Here is a 26,928-nt window from a genome sequence, read left to right as displayed (position 1 = left end):
GAACACTGGCCCCAAATGCACAGCCCACCTTTGCCCAGTGTGTATGTGTTTTTTTTTTTAAACTGTCAGAAATCATGTTTCTGAAGCTTTTTGATGATTAAAGTATTTTATAAGTACTATATATCAGAGTGGCCACGCACACATCAATTTCTTCCTAAGAATAAAGTAGATTTGGTGTAGAGATCAGGTACAAACACATCTAAGTGGGCCAATCTCACAGTGGCTCTGTTTAGTATCACATAAAAGGTGTAGAGGTTTTATATTTTGGATTCAATGGAAGAGCTTTCCTTTTTAGCCTTTCAGCTATGTTTTCATTTTGCCTCCTAAGAGTCAGCACCTAAAAAGAGCCAAATATATTCTTTAAAAGGTCATTTTTGTTCTGGATGTACACCCACTTTTTACTATTTATTTAACTAATCAAATCACATTACACTACTTTAAATGTTTAAACAGGCTAGCTTTGTCAAATAATTAAATTTTCAAAGACTACTAAAAGTTATTTTTATTTCAGAAGTATCCTCCAACCCCCACACAACCCCCCCAAAAAGAATTTTATGATTCAAGTACAGAGAATGCAATACGCCTCTCTGTCCTGGGACTTTCCTCCTGTAAAATTTTCTATTATTATATTTTATACATGAATAAATGTGAAGTTCAATCTAATGCAAATAATGTCGAGTGTTAGCATGCAGCCAACTCTCTTCTGCGAAGTAGTAAGTTGATGATTGCTGATATTGATGCTACTGAGAATGGACAAAAATGAAGAATCTGTAACTGGGGTTCTTTGAGATGGACAGTGCATATTCAGAGTTGGGTTGCACCAGCTGGTGGAACCTTCTAATAGCAGTACCCGTTTAAGCGCTCACACTCCCTCCTACCCCTTCTGATAGCATTCCCGAACACTCGGAGGGTGAGGCTATAGAAGGGGGTCAGATGCCCTCTGCTGCCTCAATTCCTTCTACTTCTCCACGGCCTAGAGTCAAGTTCTATTAAGACTCCGTGGAGTATGAATACTGAAGCTCTCTACCCACTTTCCCCTCTTCTTCTGAGTCCTAAAAATCTTGACTTTAAGAAGAATGTTACTTTTTGGGTACTTTGTTGATTTAGCGTACTTACAGCAAATTGAACCTGAGGAGCCTCTTGCATGGCAGAAAAGCCCTACCTTCCTATGTGTCAAGAACTGCTCGTATGAAGGGAATTCTCTGTGCAGGACAGATGTGGGACTTTTTCATATTGATCAAAAGTCCTAATCTCTCATAGCTTGAGAAAGCTCTTTTGAAATGTGAGTTTGAGGAGCCCCATCATCTAGATAAGGGTAAACAAAAATACCTTGCCTTCTCAAAGGGGCTTCTACAGCAGAAAGGTATTTTGTAAAACTCTAGGGGCAGGAGACAGGCCAGAAGGAAGGTCCTTATACTGGAAATGCATTAGCACCATAAAAGCAGAGATATTTGTGGTGATTTGGTCTGATACGGTATCTACACAGGGATAAAAGACCCGCCGCCTGGCTGTGGCTGGCTTGGGTCAGCTGACTTGGGCTCATGGGGCTCGGGTTCTGGGGCTAAAAATCGCTGCGTAGGGAATCTGGCTCTAGCCTGAGCCCAAATGTCTACACAGCGATTTTTTCAGCCCTGGAGCCCAAGCCCTGCAACTCTGAGTCAGCTGACCCAGGCCAGATACAGGTTTTTTATCCTTGTGTAGATATACTCAGAGATACAGAAATAAGCTACCACAATAACTGATGTAAATATGTGAATCTGTGATGAAGAAACTTGTTGATTCCATAACTAACTTTGGATCTGTTAGATGAAATTTATGAAGGAATTTACCCTAATGAGCACTCTTCGCTTTCAGTTTAGGATCCAATGCTGACAGATCTGGAGCCAATGAATCTCCTCAGTGTAACGTCACACCACTAACAGGTGCTTTTTTGTCTTTTGCCATCTTTTTTGGAACACAGATGGACAATCTAATGGCTTTTCTCTCACCACTCACTTCTTGCCTCAGAGGACAGTGACAAGGGAGTCTCTGGAGCTTTCATTGTTGGCTCAAAGTTTGAGAACAGACTGTGCGGCAGTCATGGAACTCTATCCCAGAGCCAAAAATCAGACCTTCCATCATAGTACTCTTTTTCTTCGAGTTAGCTGTACGAGGTGATGACACCCATCTTTTTAACTTGTGCTTGAATCCCTTAGAGTTATCAATTCCAAGCAGCTTTGCCAGAAAAGCTTCTTGAAGCAAAAGGGCTTGCTGTCTGTTCAGATGCTCCTTACGTGCTCTCTGAGCGAACATACTGTAGATAGAGCAAGTCAAATAAGAGTGGTAGTCACCAAGACATGCCAAGCATCTGACATGGGTGTCCAGTTCCAGGAAGACTACCAGGCAAGATGCACACCTCTTAAAACTGGATTGCTTTGCCTTTGGATCTGCCATTTAGCCAGTAGATGAAACTGATTTTAACAACTATTTAGCTACACTAAAAACAACAACTGACCTAAATAACTAATTATTCTTATCCTAATTATACTAACTATACTAAAAGTAAAAGGCTATCCAGGTCACTAAAAAGTCTTGAGAGAAGGCTCTGGATCCAAGAGATCTGGAGACATCCACATCTGTCTGCTGCTGTAGTTGGAAGGAACAGAGATGGCAGAGGGCAACACATCCCCTTATCCTCAGATGTTTGGGAACATTGAGGGGAAGGATAGGATGGACATGCAAGTACTGTAATGGGTGCTGCTATGAGAACATTCTAACATCTCAGCTGCACCAGCCACCATCAGTTGGAATATGTGGAGAACACTCAAAGAAGAATTATGTTTCCTCATTCTGACTTTTCTTCGCAATAACATAGTCCACTTCAAACAGGATTACCTCAATGTGAAACAGGAACCTTTTTGTACACCCCACAATGTCTACATAGGGGATTTTCAATACAGAACTTTGGTGTGTACTGCTAGTCACATCCCCATAGTCCAAACTGTGCGGCAGAGTAGACATGCCCTCTAAGAGATTTCAATAGAGAAGGTATAAAGAAGGGATGGAGAGCTGAGGAGAGAGCAAGTAGGAGAGGCGGAAAGCTTTGTGCAGCTGAAAGAATTATTGTAACATCACATGTACTCATCCTGTACTGGCCTGAGTCTTATATAAAAAAACTTGAAGTAGATGACAAACATTTGGATGTTAACAATTACAAACAAAAGATTAACAGCAAGCACACACCTTGTAGAAGCTAAAGAGCTTACCTGCTTTAGAACTTCTACTAAAACTAAACAAAAAATGAAATCTACAGCTAAGTCCCTCCTTTCAAGTAGATAATCTCTCTCACGCTGTTGCTCATCCCTAAAGGAAGAAATTAAGAACAAATATTGTATGTAGGACTTAATTCAGATACATAGTATAAGAGTTACATATTAGTGCTTCGTTGGTTGTTTTAAAGTAAAAATAATCAGATACATATCCAATACAGTACATGGTTAGGAAAGAATTATAAGTTTGGGGGGCAGCAGGATTTTTTTTGGGGGGGGGGGGGGGATTGTTTCAGGAGGCCAGAAAATCTTTCTGATTTTTTTCTTACTGCTTCCATGCCTCGTTTCCCCCCCCCAAAGGTAGCCAAACCCTCTTCCCCCCCCAAACAACCCAACCCCCACTCTCAAGAGGACATGAACTAGTTAGGAATCACTTCAGAGTGCATCAACACTGCTCCATAAATTAGCCCGAGGAATCATTAAGTTATTCAAGGTGTTACTTCTCCCCAGGTTAAGGGCAAAATCTGAGAAACTTTAGCCTCTTCTGACCCAGGAAATAAGACCCCAAAATATTAAATGTTTTGTTATCCAAAAAGTACAACTACACTTTTATAGCAATAAACATATGAACCAAATGCTGATTTGCTGAGGGGAAAAAATCCAATGGCACTTACCCCTTTGATTTTGTGCTAGATCGAGGTCTGTATTCATAAGATTCATCTTCAGTTCCATTTTGACGCCTGTACCAGTCAAACAAGGTGCGTAGTAAGGAGGGGAGACAGTGCTCTGCTACTGAGCTCATAGAGCTTATCAACTGGAAAGATAAAAAAGGTATATTGGTTAATGTAAGATTTATAATTTAGTTACTTCAAATCATCCTCTCTTCTAGATTAATACTGTCTGAATAGTTCTATGTTATGTTAGAGTAATTTTTGTACAAAATAATCTTTATGTTCATTCAAGGGAATTTTTGTAATCACAACATTCTAAATCAAACATAATGAAAAACGTATGATAAAGAAACAAGCAAATATTGTAAAGTTAATCTGGAGGTTTGAAATACTCTATATAGGCAACCATGCTAAAATTAACTAGAAGATGCTAGATATTTTAAAATAATGTACCTGAATGCTGTCACAAAGCAAATTCACATTTAAAGCACACGATTATTTCACAATATAAATTATGGAAAAGTGATATTCTTCCCAATGTGTTTATGCACGCACTTCTCTTCACAAGTCTTATGAGGTTGTGTCAGGGGTTTGTGGCTCCAGATAAAGTGGCTACTGGAGTGCTCCTAGATGAGGCATAGTCAGACGAACTAGCTCCAAGCAGACTAAGATCAGAGGCCTGGCACAGTGATCTTTCAGTTGGGAACATTTTAAGTTTAACTTGAGGTTTCCTAGATCTCTGGGTTTATTTGCAAAATGACTTCCAAATAGCACACTCCTCAGTGATGTGCCCCTCATCTAGGCAAATTAAGCACTTACCCTAACCATCATTTAAGAGCATTTCTGTCTCTCATACTGGGCAGTTTTTGCAACCTAGGGATGAGTTCACTTTTGACTGAACCAGTACTGAGAGTACTTTCCCAGTAAATAAACAAGAATAGTTTCTTCAAAAAGAAATAAAAGGAAACACTGTAAAATTCCAACATTAACCTAACTAGCTAGCTAGTACTTAACTGCTAATTACATAAAATTTAGAGGCAGCCACTGAGACGTTCAATTCGTAGCCATGAGCAGTGAGAAGGAACAGAGGGAAAGTTGGAACACACTTGCCCTTTTTGCCCTCAGCTGGAGACACAAGGACACTAAGGGTATATGAGTCATCCCATCGGGTACTGCTGATCATAAGTCTCTAGCTTGAGTGCACAGGACACACGCGTACCAACATATATGTGGAGATGCATTCAAAGAAGAAAGAAGTTTTCCACTGCCACACTTTCTTCCTTTTCCTTTCTGATCACTGGTCAATGCCAGTGATTGGAAAGTTGTTTTTAAAACAGGGGTGGGCAAACTTTTTGGCCCGAGGGCCACATCGGGGTTGCGAAACTGTATGGAGTGCCAGCTAGGGAAGGCTGTGCCTCCCCAAACAGCCTGGCCCCACCCCCTATCCACCCCCACCCACTGACTGCCCCTCTCAGAACCTCCGACCCATCCAACCCTCCCCTCCCCACTCCTCCCCCCGGCTCCTTGTCCCCTGGCCGCCCCCTCCTGGCACCCCCCGCCCCTAACCTCCCCACCGGAACCCCATCCCCTACCCAACCCCCTCCGCTCCCTGCCCCCTGACCGCCCCCCAGCTCCCCTACCCAACCTCCTTCACTGCCGCCCCCTTACCATGCTGCTCAGAGCGGCAGGAGCTCGCAGCCCCGCTACCTGGATGGAGCCAGCCGCCCTGCCTGTGCAGCGGTGTAACTGCGGGGAAGGAGGGGCAGTGGGGTAGGGGCCGGGGCTAGCTCCCCAGCCAGGAGCTCAAGGGCTGGGCAGGACGGTCCTGCAGGCTGGATGTGGCCCGCGGGCCATAGTTTGCCCACCTCTGCCTTAAGGTGTGCTAGGACATTCACACTTTAAGATTTAGAAAGAAAATAATGCATTAAAGCAATCAAGATGGCAACATAATGTAACATTTTTTAAAAACTAGGCAAAATACTATATTTTTTTATTATTTTTCAAATATTGTGGTTAACAATCTATCCTATAAAACATACTTCACTATTTATAGTTTTTAAACATGATCAATTTTGCAATCCTGTACTTTGTAAAGACAAACTACTCACTCTTCATAATTATCTTTTTGACCCAAGGACAAGAAGTCATCTTTAACAGGAGTAGTTAGACTTTATCAGGAGGAGGAAGAAAGGAGGAGGATAACCTAAGAAAGGAAACTCTAAGACCCCTTCAATTTGCAAGCTACTTTCCCTCTCTCCAGACTGCCTTTTAGTGTTTTTAGACCCACTCAATATCCTACTTTATTTACTATTCCCCTTCGTCATCTGTTCTATAGCCTCCTTCTATATTCTCTTTCCTCATGCTGAGTTCAGCTTCTCACTCCAACATAGTGCTGTTCTGACTGGAAAAGGTTTAGAAAGGTAGCCTCCATGGTTCTTCTTCCCCCACACTCCTAGAATCATAGAATATCAGGGTTGGAAGGGACCCCAGAAGGTCATCTAGTCCAACCCCCTGCTCAAAGCAGGACCAATTCCCAGTTAAATCATCCCAGCCAGGGCTTTGTCAAGCCTGACCTTAAAAACCTCTAAGGAAGGAGATTCTACCACCTCCCTAGGTAACGCATTCCAGTGTTTCACCACCCTCTTAGTGAAAAAGTTTTTCCTAATATCCAATCTAAACCTCCCCCACTGCAACTTGAGACCATTACTCCTCGTTCTGTCATCTGCTACCATTGAGAACAGTCTAGAGCCATCCTCTTTGGAACCCCCTTTCAGGTAGTTGAAAGCAGCTATCAAATCCCCCCTCATTCTTCTCTTCTGCAGGCTAAACAATCCCAGCTCCCTCAGCCTCTCCTCATAACTCATGTGTTCCAGTCCCCTAATCATTTTTGTTGCCCTTCGCTGGACTCTCTCCAATTTATCCACATCCTTCTTGAAGTGTGGGGCCCAAAACTGGACACAGTACTCCAGATGAGGCCTCACCAATGTCGAATAGAGGGGAACGATCACGTCCCTCGATCTGCTCGCTATGCCCCTACTTATACATCCCAAAATGCCATTGGCCTTCTTGGCAACAAGGGCACACTGCTGACTCATATCCAGCTTCTCGTCCACTGTCACCCCTAGGTCCTTTTCTGCAGAACTGCTGCCTAGCCATTCGGTCCCTAGTCTGTAGCTGTGCATTGGGTTCTTCCGTCCTAAGTGCAGGACCCTGCACTTATCCTTATTGAACCTCATCAGATTCCTTTTGGCCCAATCTTCCAATTGGTCTAGGTCCTTCTGTATCCTATCCCTCCCCTCCAGCATATCTACCACTCCTCCCAGTTTAGTATCATCCGCAAATTTGCTGAGAGTGCAATCCACACCATCCTCCAGATCATTTATGAAGATATTGAATAAAACCGGCCCCAGGACCGACCCTTGGGGCACTCCACTTGATACCGGCTGCCAACTAGACATGGAGCCATTGATCACTACCCGTTGAGCCCGACAATTTAGCCAGCTTTCTACCCACCTTATAGTGCATTCATCCAGCCCATACTTCCTTAACTTGCTGACAAGAATACTATGGGAGACCGTGTCAAAAGCTTTGCTAAAGTCAAGAAACAATACATCCACTGCTTTCCCTTCATCCACAGAACCAGTAATCTCATCATAAAAGGCGATTAGATTAGTCAGGCATGACCTTCCCTTGGTGAATCCATGCTGGCTGTTCCTGATCACTTTCCTCTCACGCAAGTGCTTCAGGATTGATTCTTTGAGGACCTGCTCCATGATTTTTCCAGGGACTGAGGTGAGGCTGACTGGCCTGTAGTTCCCAGGATCTTCCTTCTTCCCTTTTTTAAAGATTGGCACTACATTAGCCTTTTTCCAGTCATCCGGGACTTCCCCGGTTCGCCACGAGTTTTCAAAGATAATGGCCAGTGGCTCTGCAATCACAGCCGCCAATTCCTTCAGCACTCTCGGATGCAACTCGTCCGGCCCCATGGACTTGTGCACGTCCAGCTTTTCTAAATAGTCCCTAACCGCCTCTATCTCCACAGAGGGCTGGCCATCTCTTCCGCATTTTGTGATGCCCAGCGCAGCAGTCTGGGAGCTGACCTTGTTAGTGAAAACAGAGGCAAAAAAAGCATTGAGTACATTAGCTTTTTCCACATCCTCTGTCATTAGGTTGCCTCCCTCATTCAGTAAGGGGCCCACACATTCCTTGGCTTTCTTCTTGTTGCCAACATACCTGAAGAAACCCTTCTTGTTACTCTTGACATCTCTGGCTAGCTGCAGCTCCAGGTGCGATTTGGCCCTCCTGATAACATTCCTACATGCCCGAGCAATATTTTTATACTCTTCCCTGGTCATATGTCCAACCTTCCACTTCTTGTAAGCTTCTTTTTTATGTTTAAGATCCGCTAGGATTTCACCATTAAGCCAAGTTGGTCGCCTGCCATATTTACTATTCTTTCGACTCATCGGGATGGTTTGTCCCTGTAACCTCAACAGGGATTCCTTGAAATACAGCCAGCTCTCCTGGACTCCTTTCCCCTTCAAGTTAGTCCCCCAGGGGATCCTGGCCATCCGTTCCCTGAGGGAGTCGAAGTCTGCTTTCCTGAAGTCCAGGGTCCGTATCCTGCTGCTTACCTTTGTTCCCTGCGTCAGGATCCTGAACTCAACCAACTCATGGTCACTGCCTCCCAGATTCCCATCCACTTTTGCTTCCCCCACTAATTCTACCCGGTTTGTGAGCAGCAGGTCAAGAAAAGCACCCCCCCTAGTTGGCTCCTCTAGCACTTGCGCCAGGAAATTGTCCCCTACGCTTTCCAAAAACTTCCTGGATTGTCTATGCACCGCTGTATTGCTCTCCCAGCAGATATCAGGAAAATTAAAGTCACCCATGAGAATCAGGGCATGCGATCTAGTAGCTTCCGTGAGCTGCCGGAAGAAAGCCTCATCCACCTCATCCCCCTGGTCCAGTGGTCTATAGCAGACTCCCACCACTACATCACTCTTGTTGCACACACTTCTAAACTTAATCCAGAGACACTCAGGTTTTTCTGCAGTTTCGTACCGGAGCTCTGAGCAGTCATACTGCTCCCTTACATACAGTGCTACTCCCCCACCTTTTCTGCCCTGCCTGTCCTTCCTGAACAGTTTATAACCATCCATGACAGTACTCCAGTCATGTGAGTTATCCCACCAAGTCTCTGTTATTCCGATCACGTCATAGTTCCTTGACATCACCAGGACCTCCAGTTCTCCCTGCTTGTTTCCAAGGCTTTGTGCATTTGTATATAAGCACTTGAGATAACCTGTTGATCGCCCCTCATTGCCAGTATGAGGCAGGAGCCCTCCCCTCACAGACATTCCTGCCTGTGCTTCCTCCCGGTATCCCGCTTTCCCACTTACCTCAGGGCTTTGGTCTCCTTCCCCCGGTGAACCTAGTTTAAAGCCCTCCTCACTAGGTTAGCCAGCCTGCTGGCAAAGATGCTCTTCCCTCTCTTCGTAAGATGGAGCCCGTCTCTACCCAGCACTCCTCCTTCATGGAACACCATCCCATGGTCAAAGAAACCAAAGCCTTCTCTCCGACACCATCTGCGTAGCCATTCGTTGACTTCCACGATTCGACGCTCCCTACCTAGGCCTTTTCCTTCCACGGGGAGGATGGACGAGAACACCACTTGCGCCTCCAACTCCTTTATTCTTCTTCCTAGAGCCACATAGTCCGCAGTGATCCGCTCAAGGTCATTCTTGGCAGTATCATTGGTGCCCACGTGAAGAAGCAGGAAGGGGTAGCGATCCGAGGGCTTGATGAGTCTCGGCAGTCTCTCCGTCACATCTCCGTCTCTCCGTCCTACTCAGAGTCTCCCTTCTCTCTCCACCTGGGCTGTCTACTCTGCTTCCCCTTTGGGTCTCTCCTTACTTTCTTCTCTTCTGCTGCAACAGAGCCAGAGCTCTGACAATGCTGCTGCAGGAGCTGCTGCAATGCTGAAAACCACTTACGTTGCAAAACAGCTCCCTCTGCATATTGGCTTTCAGAGACACTTACTTCTAAATAACATGTTCTCTCCAACTCTGGACATCACATCAAATAGCAGAATCAGAGATGGGGACACAAAAAACACAACCACATGCCATACATTGAGTAGCAAGGCTGTAAATTCAATTATGATCAAATATGTCTGAACATCCATCATTAACTATTGTCTCCTTCTTAGTCTTTCAGCTTCCCACCTTGGGTTTGCCTAGGATCGTCTGCACCTCACCTCATGGAATTTTCTTATTTGAGGACACCTGCATGAAATTTCCTAAACAAAAGTAATCTCAACAAAAGCAAGATTAATAATAGGAAATAGAATTAAAACAACAGAAATGGTTTGCTTAACATATCTCAAGTGAAAACAGACCAGGTACTTTCACCTTAGTTACCGAAGAAAAAAAGAAAAAAGTGATTGGTTTACATCCCCTGAAAGCAATCCCATCTCAGACTATTCTAGTCCACTTGTCAGTACTGCAGTGATGTCTTAATACCAACTCCTTTTCTGTGTCCCCTGTCAAGTTGCTTATTAAATCCTAGTTTTCTGAAGTCAAAGAGATTCAAAAACTGTTCATGAAACAGTATCATTCTCCACCTTCTAGGCAATGGTCCTTGAGAAAATAAAACCCTTTAATGATTACATTTTAGAGTAGGTAACAAAAATTGGACTTATTATCTCTGGTAATTATTTAACATAAACCAGTACACTAACATTCTAAGTTAATCATCTGAACAGTAGAACTGTGATCCTCTGCTTGAATGGAACACCTTAATTCCATAAAACCTGAAAAAACAAAAACAGACAATGCAGTATCTTAAATGAAAGTGTTTCCTACCTGATCAAATTGAAGATCTTCACCTCTTTGAAGAGATCTTGACAAGAGCTTTTCCTAGAAACAGAATAAAAATCATTAGAGAGTATGAAGCATGCAATTAACTAAAAGCAAAGCATTGCAACAAGCAAAACAAGCAAATGTGATATAATACAGGTGTAAAAAGCAGGAATCAACATACTTTATGAAAATGTAAAGAGGCATAGATCAGTCTCAACTCCAGCTATATTTTCCAGCTGGAAAAAAATTTTAAGATGTGAACTGAATACAGAAAAGATCAGAGATGAACAAGCTAGTTTGGTGGCTTAGTTGTCGCACTATACGCTGTCAATCACAAAACCTGGAATTTCTGAATTCCAGAAGCTGTCTAGGTCTCATTCCTCAGCAGGGGCTTAAAAAGATCATCATGCTGCTCCACCTGGATAGCTGGTGATGAGTGACAAACTGACTTCTTACGGAAATCCTATCTGGCCCTCCTACACACAGCATATTCATGATCATGGGAGACAGATATAGGGAGAAAGGAAGTTGTAAAAGGGGTAACAATAAGGCCTTCATGAAAGTAGAACCTCAATCCAATCCCCATCTATTTTTTTGCCCCTCACTTTCCCTACTGTAAAGGAGAGAGAAAGTGATGTATAATAACATTAAGATACCAGTTATAAGTACACTTACATTTGAGATAGCCATGTAGAGGAAAAATGCAATATTAATATCAGACAAAAGTTACAAGTTTGTATCAGTTCCTCATGACTATTAATCATTGTAAAATATACTGGATTGAGCAAATATATTCATGATAAAATGATGAAATAAATATTAAAATATTAAAAGAAAAAATGTTCAGAAACTTGAACAAAAGTACCCATTTAATATACTTCTGAGTATTACACTATTGTGTTTGATTTATGATCTTCAAGATTACCCAAACTCATTTTATCAAAAATACAATTTTAAGGCTCTTCCCATGAGGCCAAGCCAAGAAAGAAACAGACACAAATTCCTTAGTCCCACATTATTCTGTGGGCCATGATCTACTAGTTAATTAGGGCTGCCAACCATCTAATCACAAAAACCCAAACACCCTTGCCTGCCCCTACTTCACCCCTGCCCCGCTCATTCCATCCCCCTTCCCTCCATTGCTCACTCTCCCCCACCCTCATTCACTTCCACCGGGCTGGGGCATGGGGTTGGGGTGTGGAAGGGGGTGCGAGCTCTGGGCTACAAGGTGGGACTGACGGGTTTGGAGTGTGGGAGGGGGCTCCGGGCTGAGCCTGGGGCAGGCAGTTGGGGTGCAGGAAGAGGTTTGGGGTGCAGGCTCTGGGAGGGAGTTTGTGTGTGGTAGAGGGCTCAGGGCTGGAGCAGAGGGTTGGGGTGCCAGAAGGGATGAGGGATGTGCAGGCTTACCTCAGGCGGCTCCCAGAAGCGGCCGGCATGTCTGGCTCCTAGGCTTAGGAGCAGCCAGGCAGCGATGTGTGCTGCCCCTGCCTGCAGGCACTGCCCCTGCAGCTCCCATTGGCCATAGTTCCCAGCCAAGGAACTCGGGGGGGGGGGGGGGGGGGGGGGCAGCACGCTTGGAGCAAGGCAGCTGTGCCTTGGAGCCAAAGGGATGTGCCAATTGCTTCCGGGAGCCATGCGGAGCCAGGGCAGGTAGGGAAACTGCCTTAGCCCCACTATATCGCTGAGTGGACTTTTAGCGGCCTATTAAAATCTCCCAGATTGGTTTCAGTAGCCACCAAGAGATCCAGAAGACTCCCAGCCAATCCGGGAGGGTTGGCAACCCTATAGTTAATACTCTAAACCAAAGCAAGGTTCCACAGTAATGGACATAAGTGGGAAGTAAGAGTCATAAATAAAGTGTGTTGACAAATTTTCAGTAATTAGAGAGGAACTTTAAGGTTAATTCGCTTTTTATTTTTAAATAAACAGAATCAGCAAGTAGGTCACTGATTTTTATGAACAATTTAAACTTCAACCACTTAAAGGTTATTATTTAACAAAAAAGAAAATGCTCTTGAAAAAATATTTTTATAGTTCAATTAGTAATCTTTCCGCCTTAGCTAAAGATTTGAGATCTGAAAAAATGAAAACAAATCAGACTAAACCACACCACACCCTTCAGAAATGGTAAGTGACTAATTGCACAGGTCAACAGAAAGGTAACACTGGTAGCCTGATGGAAAATGGATTACAGCTACACTAATTACATGTAAGAATGCATAACTTAAAACAAAAAAAAGAGAGAGAGAGAGAGAAAACATTTAATCAAGAAAAATACAACCTCCAAATTTTACTGGCAGAGAATAATAAGAAAACAAATCCCAACCACTTCTTACATGGTAATTCCTAGAAAAAATAAAATGCACGTATGCCATTCTAGCATGTGCGCACAGCTCTATTTGTACAAGACAACACTGAATATTTTAAAATTATCTCTGCAGTGATCAATCTGGATTAAAAAACTAGGATGTGGAATCACGAGGCTCAATGCATGGGTATATGGAAAATAAACCCTACCCTGTCAAACTAACTGGATATTTTTTTTGATGAGATTACAAATTTTGTTGATAAAGGAAATAGTGTTGATGTAATATATTTAGACTTCTGTAAGGTGTTGACTTGGTACTACATGAGATTTCGATTAAAAAAATATTAGACATAAAATTAACACAGCACAAATTAAGTGGACAAAATATTAACTAACTGACAGATCTCAAAATGTAAGTGTAAACGGGAAATTATCATTGAGCAGATATATTTCCTGTGGGGTCCTATAGGGAGCGGTTCTTGGCCCTATACTATTTAACATTTTTATTAATGACCCAGAAGAAAACAAAATCATCACTGATAAAGCTTAAAAATGTCACAAAAATTGGGTTGGTGGTAAATAATTAAGAGGACAGGTCACCTATACAGAGCGATCTGGATTGCTTGGTGAGTAGGATGCAAGCAAACAATGTGCGTTTTAATATGGCTAAATGTAAATGTATACATCTAGGAACAAAGAATGTAGGCCAGATTGACAGGATAGGGAATTCTATCCTGGAAAGCAATGACTGAAAAAGACTTGAGGGCCATGGTGGGTAATCAGCTGAATATGTGCTCCTACTGTGAAGCTGTGGCCATAACAGCTAATGTGATCCTCAGATGTGAAAAGAGGGAAATCCCGAATAGGAATAGAGAGGTTATTTTACCTTGTGTATTTGGCAGTGATGTGAATGCTGCTGGAATACTGTGTCCAGTTCTAGTGTCCACAATTCAAGAAGGACGTTGGTAAATTAGAGAGGGTTTAGAAAAGAGCCATGACAATGACTAAAGGATTAGAAAACATCCCTTCTAGTGAAAGACTCAATGAGCTCAATCTATTTAGTTTAACAAAGAGAAGATGAAGGGGTGACAATCACAGTTGATAAAAACCTACATGGGGAACAAATATTTGATAAATGGGCTCTTCAGTCTAGCAGAGAAAGGTATAACACAATCCAATAGCTGGAATATGAACCTAGACAAATTCAGAGTGGAAATAAGGTATACATTTTTAAGAGTGAAAGTAATTAACTATTGGAACAATTTACCAAGGGTTTTCATGAATTCTCCATCACTGACAATTTTGACACTTTTCTTGCAATAGCCTTAGTGCAAAGACCATGTTGATAGTTGATATACTGGCATGGAAGCTGCACTGACTCTGGATATACACGTTCAGCAAGAATTTTCAGTCTATTGAGAATAACCCATGCAAATGCCTTGCCAGCAACACAAAAAAAGAGATTCCTCTGCAGTTGTTGCAATCTCTCATCTCCTTCGTTTGTATACAGTTATGATGTTGCAACCTTCGTGTCTTTTGGTGTCTCTCCTTCCCTTTAGCAGGCAAGCAAGACATTGTGCAGATGTTTAAGTACAACCTGTCCTCCTTATTTCAGTACTTCAGCCGTTAAGAGAACTTCTTTCTGCCGATCATGCAGTATTTTTCGCACACAGCGACAAGGAGCTCCAGCAACTTTGCAATCGCTTTGCACTAGCCTGTGATGAATCTGGAGTAACCATCAGTCTAAAGACAACAATGATTTTGATACTAGATGTTTTGATGGCACCAGAAGTTTCAATAGTTAGTACCATGCTAGAAGTTGTGCATAAATTCTGCTATCTGGAATCAACTGTATCGGAAAACAGCAGCAGGAACTATGAACATAGATACCAGAGGAGTAATTCGGATCCAAAGACAGTAGGGGGTGATGATGGACAGTTAGCTCGCTGAGCAGGCAAGTTCAGCCTCTTCCCCTCTCCTTTTCCAAACATGTCATCAGTGCCCTATTACATACCGTTTATACCACACATTTACATCCACTAAACCAGCGGTCGGCAACCTGCAGCACATGTGACAAAGGTGGCACGCGAGCTGATTTTTACTGGCACGCTGCTGCCAGCCGGGATCCTGGCCGCCACCCCTGCTCAGCTTGCTGCCGGTCTGGGTGAACGGAACCCCAGAGCAGCGGCAGGCTGACCGGTGTACTGTATTAAATTTCTCCCCGTAGGAATGTGCTACTTGCGGAGCACCAGGACTGGCAGCCGTAAGTAGTACACCATAAGTAGCACATTCCTAAGGGGAGAAATTTAATACACTACACCGGTGTAGGGAAGGCTGTGCCTCCCCAAACAGCCGGCCCACTTCCCGCCCCCTGACTGCCCCCCCTCATAACCCCTGATTCATCCAACCCCACCCACCCCCGGCTCCTTGTCCCCTGACCACCCCCTCCCAGGACCCCCTGCCCCCTGACTGCTCCCCTCAGAACCCTCCACCCATCCAACCCCCCCTGCTCCTTGTTTCCTGATCGCCTCCTCTTGGGAACCCCCACCCCTATCCGCCCCCCCCCGACCCTACTCAAGCCCCCTTGCTCGCTGATGGCTCCGACCCCTATCAGGCCCCCCGGGACTCCCATGCCTATCCAACCACTCCTGTTCCCCGTTCCCTTACCATGCTGCTCAGAGCATCAGGACTGGCAGCCGTAAGTAGTACACCGTAAGTAGCACATTCCTAGGGGGAGCAATTTAATACACTACACCCGTCCATGCTCAGCCCGCTGATGGTCTGGAATTCTCAAAATATGTTCTCTCACCCCTTATCAAAAATTACACTACAATTAGATTAAAAACTTGAAAACTTAAAAACTCTGTATATTACAATGATTGTTAAAAAATGTATAATGTTAATAAATACATAGGTTTGATTAAACAAAGTAGTTGTACTTATGTGCCTGTGCTTAATTTGTGTTTTCGATGATTTACCTTCTACAAAAATCTCATGTCTCGCACCCCTAGAAAGGGCATCTCGCACCCCCAGGGGGTGTGTGCAACGGCCAGGTTAGGAACCACTGCACTAAACTGATAAGATCTGCATTTTAATTTAATTTTAAATGAAGCTTCTTAAACATTTTAAAAACCTTGTTTACTTTACATACAACAATAGTTTAGTTACATAACATAGACTTACAGAGAGAGAGACCTTCTAAAAATGTTAAAATGTATTACTGGCATGCAAAACCCTAAATTAGAGTGAATAAATGAAGACTCGGCACACCACTTCTGAAAGGTTGCCGACCCCTGCATTAAACAATACTAGGATAATGTAAAACAAAATTATATGCAACAACGTATTTATGTCCTCCTTGCATGCCAGGGGCTGTATGTTCCCCCTTGCATCCTCCCCATTCCAGGGACTCAATATCCCCTTGTCCATACTAGCCCTCCCACCCCAGAACCTACTGCCCTCTCTTCCACCTAATGCTAGAAGTCCTACATCTCTTCAAACCCCCTTCAAATGTTCCCCCCTCCCATATTTCTCCGAGTCTGGAACTTATGTCCCCTTCACCCCTCCCAATACCAGAGGCTCTTTATCTCCCCAGTGGGGGAAGGGAATGACACTGTCTATTCACAGTACTCTTCCCCCTTCATTCGGAATGGTACCAGCACGCATATGTGTTTATAGGCTTGTGTGGTGGCACCATGTTGGAAGAAGGAAGCTCTCCTTGGCCTTCTGGCTCCCCCTTCTGGAACACTTCTCTCCATTCACCAGTTATTTGGTATTTCCCCTCAGGGGAGGCAGGAGTGTTTAAAGTGCTCCCGCTGTTGCGGATATCACTTCCGCCTCTGAAGCGGAGTTCACCTCACCTCTCTTCCTTCCCCTCCAAACCAGCCTGAAAGTTTGGTGGGGAGTAAGGGAAGGAATTGCATCCTTCCATCTCTAAAATTCTGCTTGTGATAGTCTTAGCCTTAGCTTTACCTTTATGGTCCACCACTATTGTGCTTCATCTGAATATCTAACAATATAGAACTTTTATTTTTAAAAGAGAGAAAGAATCAGAACAGAAGACTGGCCTACTGCCACTACTTGAAAAGAATTTGATTATGCTAAATAAACTAAATACTTCCTACATGAATTTTCATGAATTTCAGAAAGTATAATTATCATAGTAATTGCAATATCAAGTATTTAGCTTTCCTGTCATCTGTATTATTGTGTTTATTGAATGGAATAGCTGCATGCTATACACCCACTCTTACATGGATTATTGTCAATTTTAGAATAAAAATAGTGAAAATGCCTCTAAGGGCTTGTCTGGGTTTAAGCTGCAGCTTTTTTTGATGCATGTCAAGTAATGCACAACACACAAGCCTAACTAATAGTGTGCACATAGGATGGTGCACCCTCTTTCAATGTGCATCAGTGTGTAAGTAGGGCAGTAGCTTGCTGCTTACTAACAGCTTGGCATTCTCAAAGGGTAGACCATGATCCTTTGCTTTCCTGCTGAATAGTGTGCATTATGGGATTTTTCTCAGTGTGCATTGTGGGATGCATAGCAGAAGCCAGGTAAGTTCAAGTTTTTAAAAAATCCTCCATTTCCTCATCTCTGCCCCATGCTTCTCCTTTCTTGGCAGGTCAGTGTCATTTTTTTAATTGCTGTCAGACAGCATGAACCCAACAGTGATCTATAGTACTAGCTGGCAACCTAAAATATTCAAGGGTTGCTTGGGCTGTATTTTGGCATTCAAAGCCAGGTGAATTTGGCTTTGGACTTCACTCACCACTATCAAGCAGACGATTTGGTGGCAGCAGCAGCAGGAGCTTCAGTGGCGGAGGAAGCGGGATGAGGACAAGGAAGAAGAGGAGGACATCAAGCAGCTGACAGGTAGAGGACAGATGAGAGAAGGGGAAAGGAAAACAGGTAAATGGGCATGTGCTCTCTGTGGTGTGGGCCTAAAACCAATCAATAACCAGGACTTCAGCATGAGACAGAAACTGACTGCCCAGCCAGAGCAGCCATCATTTTGGAAACATGTACAGGGGCAGGCGAGGGCTGAACAAACACCATAGCCTAAAGGAGGCAGGGGAGCCTCAGATTCAGACAGGCTCCTAACTCACACCCACCTACAACAGCTGTGACCATGGGGCACCCAGAATAGAAGGCAGCACAACAGAATAGCACAATAATAAATTGTATAAAAAAAACAAAACAAAACAAAATGGTTACTCACTATCTCGTAACTTGTTCTTCGAGATGTGTTGCTCATATCTATTCCAATTAGGTGTGTGTGCGTCGTATGCACAGTCGTCGGAAAGTTTTTCCCTTAGTAGCACCTGTCAGGTCAGCTGCAGAGCCCCCTGGAGTGGCACCTTCATGGCACTCAATATATAACCATGCTGAGCTGGAGCCTCCTCAGTTCCTTCTTGACTGTTACTTCAACAGAGGGGAAGGCGGATGGGTTTGGAATGAATATAAGCAAAACATCTCGAAGAACAACAGTTACGAGAATGTGAGTAATTGTTTTTTCTTCAAGTGATTGCTCATGTTGATTCCAATTAGGTGACTCCCAAGCCTTACCTAGGTTGTGGGATCAAAAGCTGCATCATCTCTGGCATGCTGGATGATAGCGTAACAAGAGGTAAACGTATGCACCGAGGGCCAAGTTACTGCCCTGCAGACTTCTTGGATTGGGATCTGGGCCAGGAATGCCACCGATGATGCCTGTGCCCTTGTGAAGTGTGCCGTAAGTGCTGGGGCTGATGTCTCAGCCAGCTCGTAGCACGTGTGAATGCAGGATGTGATCCAGGAAGATATTCTTTGAGATCAGTCTAGTAGGCCTTTCATGCAGTCTGCCACCACTATAAAAAACGGGTTCAATTTCCTGAATGGCTTGGTGCATTCGATATAGAAGGCTAACTCTCGCCCAACATCCAAGGAGTGCAGCCTCTGCTCATGGCTTCTGGTATGAGGCTTTGGATAAAAAACAGGCAGGAAAATGTGTTGGCTGGTATGGAAATGTGATTCCATCATAGGCAAAAAAGCCGGGAGGTCTGAGCTGCACCTTGTCCTTGGGGAAAACTGTATAAGGTGGGGTGGAGTTAAGGGCCTTTAACTCTGACACCCTTCTTGCTGATGTGATGGCAATTAGGAAGGCTACCTTCCATGATAGATAGAGAAGGGAGCAAGTGGCCAGCAGCTTGAATGGGGGCCCCATTAATTTGGAAAGGACCAAATTAAGGCCCCTTGCAGGAACAGGCTGTCTAATCTGGGGATGTAGCCATCCAGACCCTTGAGGAACCGTCCAACCATGGGGTTAGTGAAGATGGAGCATCCAGAGACTCCGGGGTGGAAAGCCGAGATAGCCGCTAAGTGTATCTTTACGGATGACACTGCCAGGCCTTGCTGTTTCAGGTGAAGAAGGTACTCCAGAATAAGAGGTAATGGCACCTGAAGTGGGGGCGAATGACGCTGGTCACACCTGCAAGTGAACCTCTTCCACGTCGCCAGATATGTGGCTCTCAAGGAGGGCTTTCTGCTGCTGAGTAAGACCTCCCTTACCTGCTCTGAGCACAGGAGTGCCATAGGGTTCAGCCATGAAGTTTCCAAGCCGTAAGGTGGAGGGACCAGAGGTCTAGGTGATGAAGACGACCGTGGTACTGAGTGATCAAGTTGGGGAGGAGCAGAAACTTGCTCAGACTGTCGACTGACAGATCCAGAAGCGTGGTGTATCAATGTTGTCATGGCCACACTGGCGCCACCGGAATTATCTCTGCCCCGTCTCTGCAGACCTTGAGTAGTACCTTGGGCATGAGAGGTATCGGGGGAAAGGCATAGAGCAGACGGCCTCCCAGGGTAGCAGGAATGCATCCAGGATTGAGACTGTGCTGCTTTTCTGGAAGGAGCAAAACACTGGGCACTTCCAGTTCCTCCAAGTGGTGTATAGGTCAACCTGGGAAAACCCCCACCTCTGTAAGATGGAATGGATGTCCAGCCGGATGGACCACTCATGGCTGTGGAAGGACCTGCTGAGGTGGTCTGCCAGTACGTTCTGGACTCCGGGCAGATATGATCCTTCCGGGGGAAAGGAGTGGGCTATACAGAATTCCCAGAGCCTGAGAGCCTCCTGACGGAGGGGTGAAGACCAGGTTCCATCCTGCTTGTTGATGTAAAACATTGCAGTGGTGTTGGCCATCATGATTGCCATGTGCTGACCTTGCAGACGAGACTGAAAGGCCTGGCATGTGAGTTGAACCGCTCTGAGTTCCTTGATATTGATATGGAGAGAGAACTCATCCTGTGATCAGAGGCCCTGCGTTCGGAGATCTCCCAGATGTGCGCCCCAACCTAGAGCTGATGTGTCCGTAACTGGAGACAAGGACAGCGGATGGCTGTTGAAGGGGACTCCTTCGCAGACTATTCAAGCATCAAGCCACCACTGGAGTGACTCTAGCACCTGCTGTGGCACCGTGACCACTAGTCCCAGGCTGTCGCACCCCGGGCAATATGTCGAAGAGAGCCACGTCTATAGAGGCCTGAGTCTCTCAGTCTGGTGTGTCAGACCACGTACGTGCAGGCCGTCATGTGACCAAGGAGACCGAGGCAATTTCTTGCTGTAGTGGTCAGATACTGTCTCATGCATCAAATGATGCTTGCCATGGCTTGGAATAGGGACTCCGTAGGGCTTCCTCGTGCCTGGACGGAGTCCAACACTGTTCCAATAAACTCTATCTTCTGAGTCAGAGACAAGGTGGACTTGTTCACGTTGAGGAGGAGACCCAGTCTCTTGAATGTGGATGTGACTAGATGGACCTGCAACTCCACCTTTTCTCTGGTATGCCCCCTGAGCAGCCAATCATTGAGGTAAAGGTATACCACCACCTACCTCCTTCTGAGGAAGGCTGCTATCACTGACATGCACTTGGTGAACACTCGTGGGGCTGTCAACAGGCTAAAGGGAAGGACCATGAACTGATAATGTTTTTGGTCGATCATGAACCTTAAGAAGCGTCTGTGTGCAGGGCAAATCGCTATGTGAAAGCGTGCATCTTTCATGTCGAGGATGGCGAACTAGTCTCCTGGATCCAGAGAAGGGATAATTGTAATGAGAGAAACGATGCGGAACTTCAACTTCACCATGAACTTGTTGAGTCCTCACATGTCTAGAATGGGTCTGAGACACCTTCTGGCTTTGGGGGATTAGGAAGTAGTGGGAATAGAGCTGTGGAGGGCAGAAACCCAGAGCCCAGTTCTGGGGCTGCTGCAGCACGGAAAAGAGGGTGGTACAACCTCACTTCTGCGCTGCCTGTGGAGGTGGGCCTGATGCAGGTTGCAGTCTAAGTGCTGCCTGCATAAGGAGCTGCTTCAATCTAAAGTCCTGCTCCTTCTTGGTATGGGGGCAAAAGCAGTTACAAATCCTGCACTTTTCTGACTGATGTGTTTCCTTCAAACACTTTAAACAAGTGTCATGAGAGTCGCACATTGGCATGGGCTTTGTTCCAGGACATGCAGGGCTTGAACCCCTGGGACTTACTCATGTAAGTCCCGCAAGGAGAACGCAGTCAGGGTGGAGGGTAAACCCCATAACACAACAGCTAACTAACTACTAGCTAGAACTACAATAATTAAGAACTAAACAAACAGTCCGAAAGAGAAGCTTGGGAAACATGAAGAGCTTGCAGAGCAAGACACCACAATTCCAAAGACTGTCACTGGCAGTAAGAAGGAACTGAGGAGGCTCTGGGTCGGCAGGGTCCTATATTGAGCGCCATGAAGGCGCCACTCCAGGGGGCTCCATAGCCGACCCGACAGGTGCTGCTAAGGGAAAAACTTTCCGATAACTGTGCACACAGCATGCACACACCTAATTGGAATCAATATGAGCAATCACTCAAAGAAGAATAGATATATCCTGGCTTTCCGGGGAGTTCTCTTCATTGGCATCCTCATGCTCATGCTCCAGTGAGTCTTTCTGGTTGTCTTTGTAGTGGGGGAAAGAGATCAGGTAGCAGGTTCCACAACCTTTCTGGGTTTGGTGATCATGTAGTTCTGCAAAATCCTGTCCAGCACTTCCAAAACCGAACAAGTTACATGTCCCCTGTTTACTCTTTATTCAACACCGGTTGGCATTCTAGATCATGACCTTTGACTAGCAACGTCCACAAAAAGAGCTCTATCCCAAAAATGAGTACTTGTGGCACCTTAGAGACTCACCAATTTATTTGAGCATAAGCTTTCGTGAGCTACACCTCACTTCATCGGATGCATACTGTGGAAAGTGTAGAAGATCTTTTATACACACAAAGCATGAAAAAATACTTCCCCCCACCCCACTCTCCTGCTGGCAATAGCTTATCTAAAGTGATCACTCTCCTCAAAATGTGTATGATAATCAAGTTAGGCCATTTCCAGCACAAATCCAGGTTTTCTCAACACCCCCCACCCCCAACACACACACAAACCCATTCTCCTGCTGGTAATAGCTTATCTAAAGTGACCACTCTCCTTACAATGTGTATGATAATCAAGGTGGGCCATTTCCAGCACAAATCCTGGGTTTAACAAGAACGTCTTGGGGGGGGGGGGGGGGATGGTTAGGAAAAAACAAGGGGAAATAGGTTACCTTGCACAATGACTTAGCCACTCCCAGTCTCTATTCAAGCCTAAGTTAATTGTATCCAATTTGCAAATGAATTCCAATTCAACAGTTTCTCGCTGGAGTCTGGATTTGAAGTTTTTTTGTTGTAAGATAGCGACCTTCATATCTGTGATTGCGTGACCAGAGAGATTGAAGTGTTCTCCGACTGGTTTATGAATGTTATAATTCTTGACATCTGATTTGTGTCCATTTATTCTTTTATGTAGAGACTGTCCAGTTTGACCAATGTAAATGGCAGAGGGGCACTGCTGGCACATGATGGCATATATCACATTGGTGGATGTGCAGGTGAACGAGCCTCTGATAGTGTGGCTGATGTTATTAGGCCCTGTGATGGTGTCCCCTGAATAGATATGTGGGCACAGTTGGCAACGGGCTTTGTTGCAAGGATAGGTTCCTGGGTTGGTGGTTCTGTTGTGTGGTATGTGGTTGCTGGTGAGTATTTGCTTCAGGTTGGGGGGCTGTCTGTAGGCAAGGACTGGCCTGTCTCCCAGGATTTGTGAGAGTGTTGGGTCATCCTTCAGGATAGGTTGTAGATCCTTAATAATGCGTTGGAGGGGTTTTACTTGGGGGCTGAAGGTGACGGCTAGTGGCGTTCTGTTATTTTCTTTGTTAGGCCTGTCCTGTAGTAGGTGACTTCTGGGAACTCTTCTGGCTCTATCAATCTGTTTCTTCACTTCCACAGGTGGGTACTGTAGTTGTAAGAATGCATGATAGAGATCTTGTAGGTGTTTGTCTCTGTCTGAGGGGTTGGAGCAAATGCGGTTGTATCGCAGAGCTTGGCTATAGACAATGGATCGTGTGGTGTGGTCAGGGTGAAAGCTGGAGGCATGTAGGTAGGAATAGCGGTCAGTAGGTTTCTGGTATAGGGTGGTGTTTATGTGACCATCGTTTATTAGCACTGTAGTGTCCAGGAAGTGGATCTCTTGTGTGGACTGGACCAGGCTGAGGTTCATGGTGGGATGGAAATTGTTGAAATCATGGTGGAATTCCTCAAGGGCTTCTTTTCCATGGGTCCAGATGATGAAGATGTCATCAATATAGCGCAAGTAGAGTAGGGGCTTTAGGGGACGAGAGCTGAGGCAGCGTTGTTCTAAGTCAGCCATAAAAATGTTGGCATACTGTGGGGCCATGCGGGTACCCATAGCAGTGCCGCTGATCTGAAGGTATACATTGTCCCCAAATGTAAAATAGTTACGGGTAAGGACAAAGTCACAAAGTTCAGCCACCAGGTTAGCCGTGACATTATTGGGACGGTGTTCTTGACGGCTTGTAGTCCATCGTTGTGTGGAATGTTGGTGTAGAGGGCTTCTACATCCATAGTGGCCAGGATGGTGTTATCAGGAAGATCACCGATAGATTGTAGTTTCCTCAGGAAGTCAGTGGTGTCTCGAAGGTAGCTGGGAGTGCTGGTAGCGTAGGGCCTGAGGAGGGAGCCTACATAGCCAGACAATCCTGCTGTCAGGGTGCCAATGCCTGAGATGATGGGGCGCCCAGGATTTCTAGGTTTATGGATCTTGGGTAGTAGACAGAATATCCCAGGTCAGGGTTCCAGGGGTGTGTCTGTGCGGATTTGATCTTGTGCTTTTTCAGGGAGTTTCTTGAGCAAATGCTGTAGTTTCTTTTGGTAACTCGCAGTGGGATCAGAGGGTAATGGCTTGTAGAAAGTGGTGTTGGAGAGCTGCCGAGCAGCCTCTTGTTCATATTCCGACCTATTCAGGATGACAACAGCACCTTCTTTGTCAGCCTTTTTGATTATGATGTCAGAGTTGTTTCTGAGGCTGTGGATGGCATTGTGTTCCGCACGGCTGAGGTTATGGGGTAAGTGATGCCGCTTTTCCACAATTTCAGCCTGTGCACGTCGGCGGAAGCACTCTATGTAGAAGTCCAGTCTGCTGTTTAGTCCACCTAGAATCCTTCTTTTTGTAGTGTTGGTAGGGAGGTCTCTGTGGATTAGTATGTTGTTCAGAGGTATGTTGGAAATATTCCTTGAGTCGGAGACGTCGAAAATAGGATTCTAGGTCACCACAGAACTGTATCATGTTAGTGGGGGTGGAGGGGCAGAAGGAGAGGCCCCGAGATAGGACAGCTGCTTCTGCTGGGCTAAGAGTATAGTTGGATAGGTTAACAATATTGCTGGGTGGGTTGAGGGAACCATTGCTGTGGCCCCTTCTGGCATGCAGTAGTTTAGAAAGTTTAGTGTCCTTTTTCTTTTGTAGAGAAGCAAAGTGTGTGTTGTAAATGGCTTGTCTAGTTTTAGTAAAGTCCAGCCACGAGGAAGTTTGTGTGGAAGGTTGGTTTTTTATGAGAGTATCCATTTTTGAGAGCTCATTCTTAATCTTTCCCTGTTTGCTGTAGAGGATGTTGATCAGGTGATTCCACAGTTTCTTTGAGAGCGTGTGGCACAAGCTGTCAGCATAGTCTGTGTGGTATGTAGATTGTAATGGATTTTTTACCTTCAGTGGTTAGTCTCTAAGGTTCCACAAGTACTCCTTTTCTTTTTGTGAATACAGACTAACACGGCTGTTACTCTGAAACTTATCTAAAGTGAAAAGAAAAGGAGGACTTGTGGCACCTTAGAGACTAACCAATTTATTTGAGCATAAGCTTTCGTGAGCTACAGCTCACTTCATCGGATGTATACCTGTCATTATCTAAAGTGATCACTCTCCTTACAATGTGTATGATAATCAAGGTGGGCCATTTCCAGCAGGAGGGTGGGGAGAAAACCTGGGTTTGTGGTGGAAATGGCCCACCTTGATTATCATACACATTGTAAGGAGAGTGATCACTTTAGATAAGCTATTACCAGCAGGAGAGTGGGGTGGGGGAGAGAAAACCTTTTGCAGTGATAAACACCCATTTGTTCATGGTTTGTGCGTATAAAAACAAACATCTTCTGTATTTTCCACAGTATGCATCTGTGATGAAGGTATGATGAAGTGAGCTGTAGCTCACGAAAGCTTATGCTCAAATAAATTGGTTAGTCTCTAAGGTTCCACAAGTACTCCTTTTCTTTTTGCGAATACAGACTAACACGGCTGTTACTCTGAAACCTATCCCAAAAATATCTCTCTGGCCACAAGAGCTTCCTGCACCGATGCTTCTCAACAGATAGCAATAAGATCCAGGGTCCCAGTACTGCTCCAAGCAGCTGCATGAGGTATGTCATAGGACTTTGGAGTATTATTGCAGCAATTGCAGTGTACTCAAATCCAGGAGCAAACAGGCAAAATCTGGCCCCACGCCAGCTTTCAAGAGGGGACAGTACATCCAGTAAACTTGACACCAGACAGTAGACCGGCAAAGCAATATGAGACCACCTAATGGAGGACTAACAAGCAGCAGCACTGCATGCAAATGAAGAATACACTGAACTAACCTGATTCACTGCAAAATCAGTTCACTTTGAAAGCGAACTCCAGAATTTGCAACAAACTGGAGTTAGTGTGCTATTAGGGATCGTGCCATGTTTGCACAAGCATTTTCAAACCAAATTATCTTGATTTACTCTGTTTTAACCGCCACTTATAGACAAGCCCTTAGTTTCCTCTAATTAACAATACATTCCAAAGTATTAAACCCTCAGCATCAAAATGCATCTCAAGATAAACCAGTTCTCTTGAAAACTTCAGAAACAGACTTCAAAGAAAAACTGCAGAGCTACAATTCATTTGCAAATTTAACACTATCAATTTGGGCTTGAATAGGGACTGGGAGTGGATGGCTCACTACAAAAGCAATTTTCCCTCTCCTTCCTCCTCAGTTACTGGGATTGGACCACATCCACCCTGACTGAATGGCCTTTAACATAGGTTCTCCACTTGTAAAGTAACTCCCTTCTCTTCATGTGCCAATAAATATTTATGCCTGTATCTGTAATTTTCACTCCATTCATCTGAAGAAGTGGGGTTTTTTACCCACAAAAGCTTATGCCCAAATAAATCTGTTAGTTTTTAAGGTGCCACCGGACTCCTCATCAGTTCTCTTGGTTCAGGATTTAGCTTTGCCTTAAGTCAGAGCAAAAACTATAGGACTTAAGAATGTTTAGCTCCATGGGCTTCCTTGACAACATAACACAAAACATGTATCCCTAGTTAAGCAGATCATCCATCCCAAATGAATGGCAAGTCAAATGCAAAGAACTTTCTTAATGAGGAGTTAATACTGAGTCATATAAGTAGGGCCCTA

General features: G+C 44.7%; 1 protein-coding gene across 11 annotated transcripts in view; it reads right to left on the bottom strand.

Annotated features, from left to right (window-relative positions):
* LOC144929103 (protein furry homolog-like) overlaps nt 1-26,928 on the bottom strand; it is a 349,363-nt gene that overhangs the window by 206,392 nt on the left and 116,043 nt on the right. For all 11 annotated transcript variants that reach the window (XM_078852535.1, XM_078852539.1, XM_078852543.1 and 8 more), the window contains 3 exons: nt 10,783-10,836; nt 3,923-4,062; nt 3,246-3,342 (listed from right to left, as the gene is read on the bottom strand). In XM_078852535.1, coding sequence (XP_078708661.1) covers nt 3,246-3,342; nt 3,923-4,062; nt 10,783-10,836 — 291 coding nt within the window. The remainder of the gene's footprint in view (nt 1-3,245; nt 3,343-3,922; nt 4,063-10,782; nt 10,837-26,928) is intronic.

This window comes from Lepidochelys kempii, chromosome 4 (genome assembly GCF_965140285.1).
Source record: "Lepidochelys kempii isolate rLepKem1 chromosome 4, rLepKem1.hap1, whole genome shotgun sequence".
In the NCBI taxonomy this organism is placed as follows: Eukaryota; Metazoa; Chordata; order Testudines; family Cheloniidae; genus Lepidochelys; species Lepidochelys kempii.
This window is presented reverse-complemented; position numbering and strand designations above follow the sequence as displayed.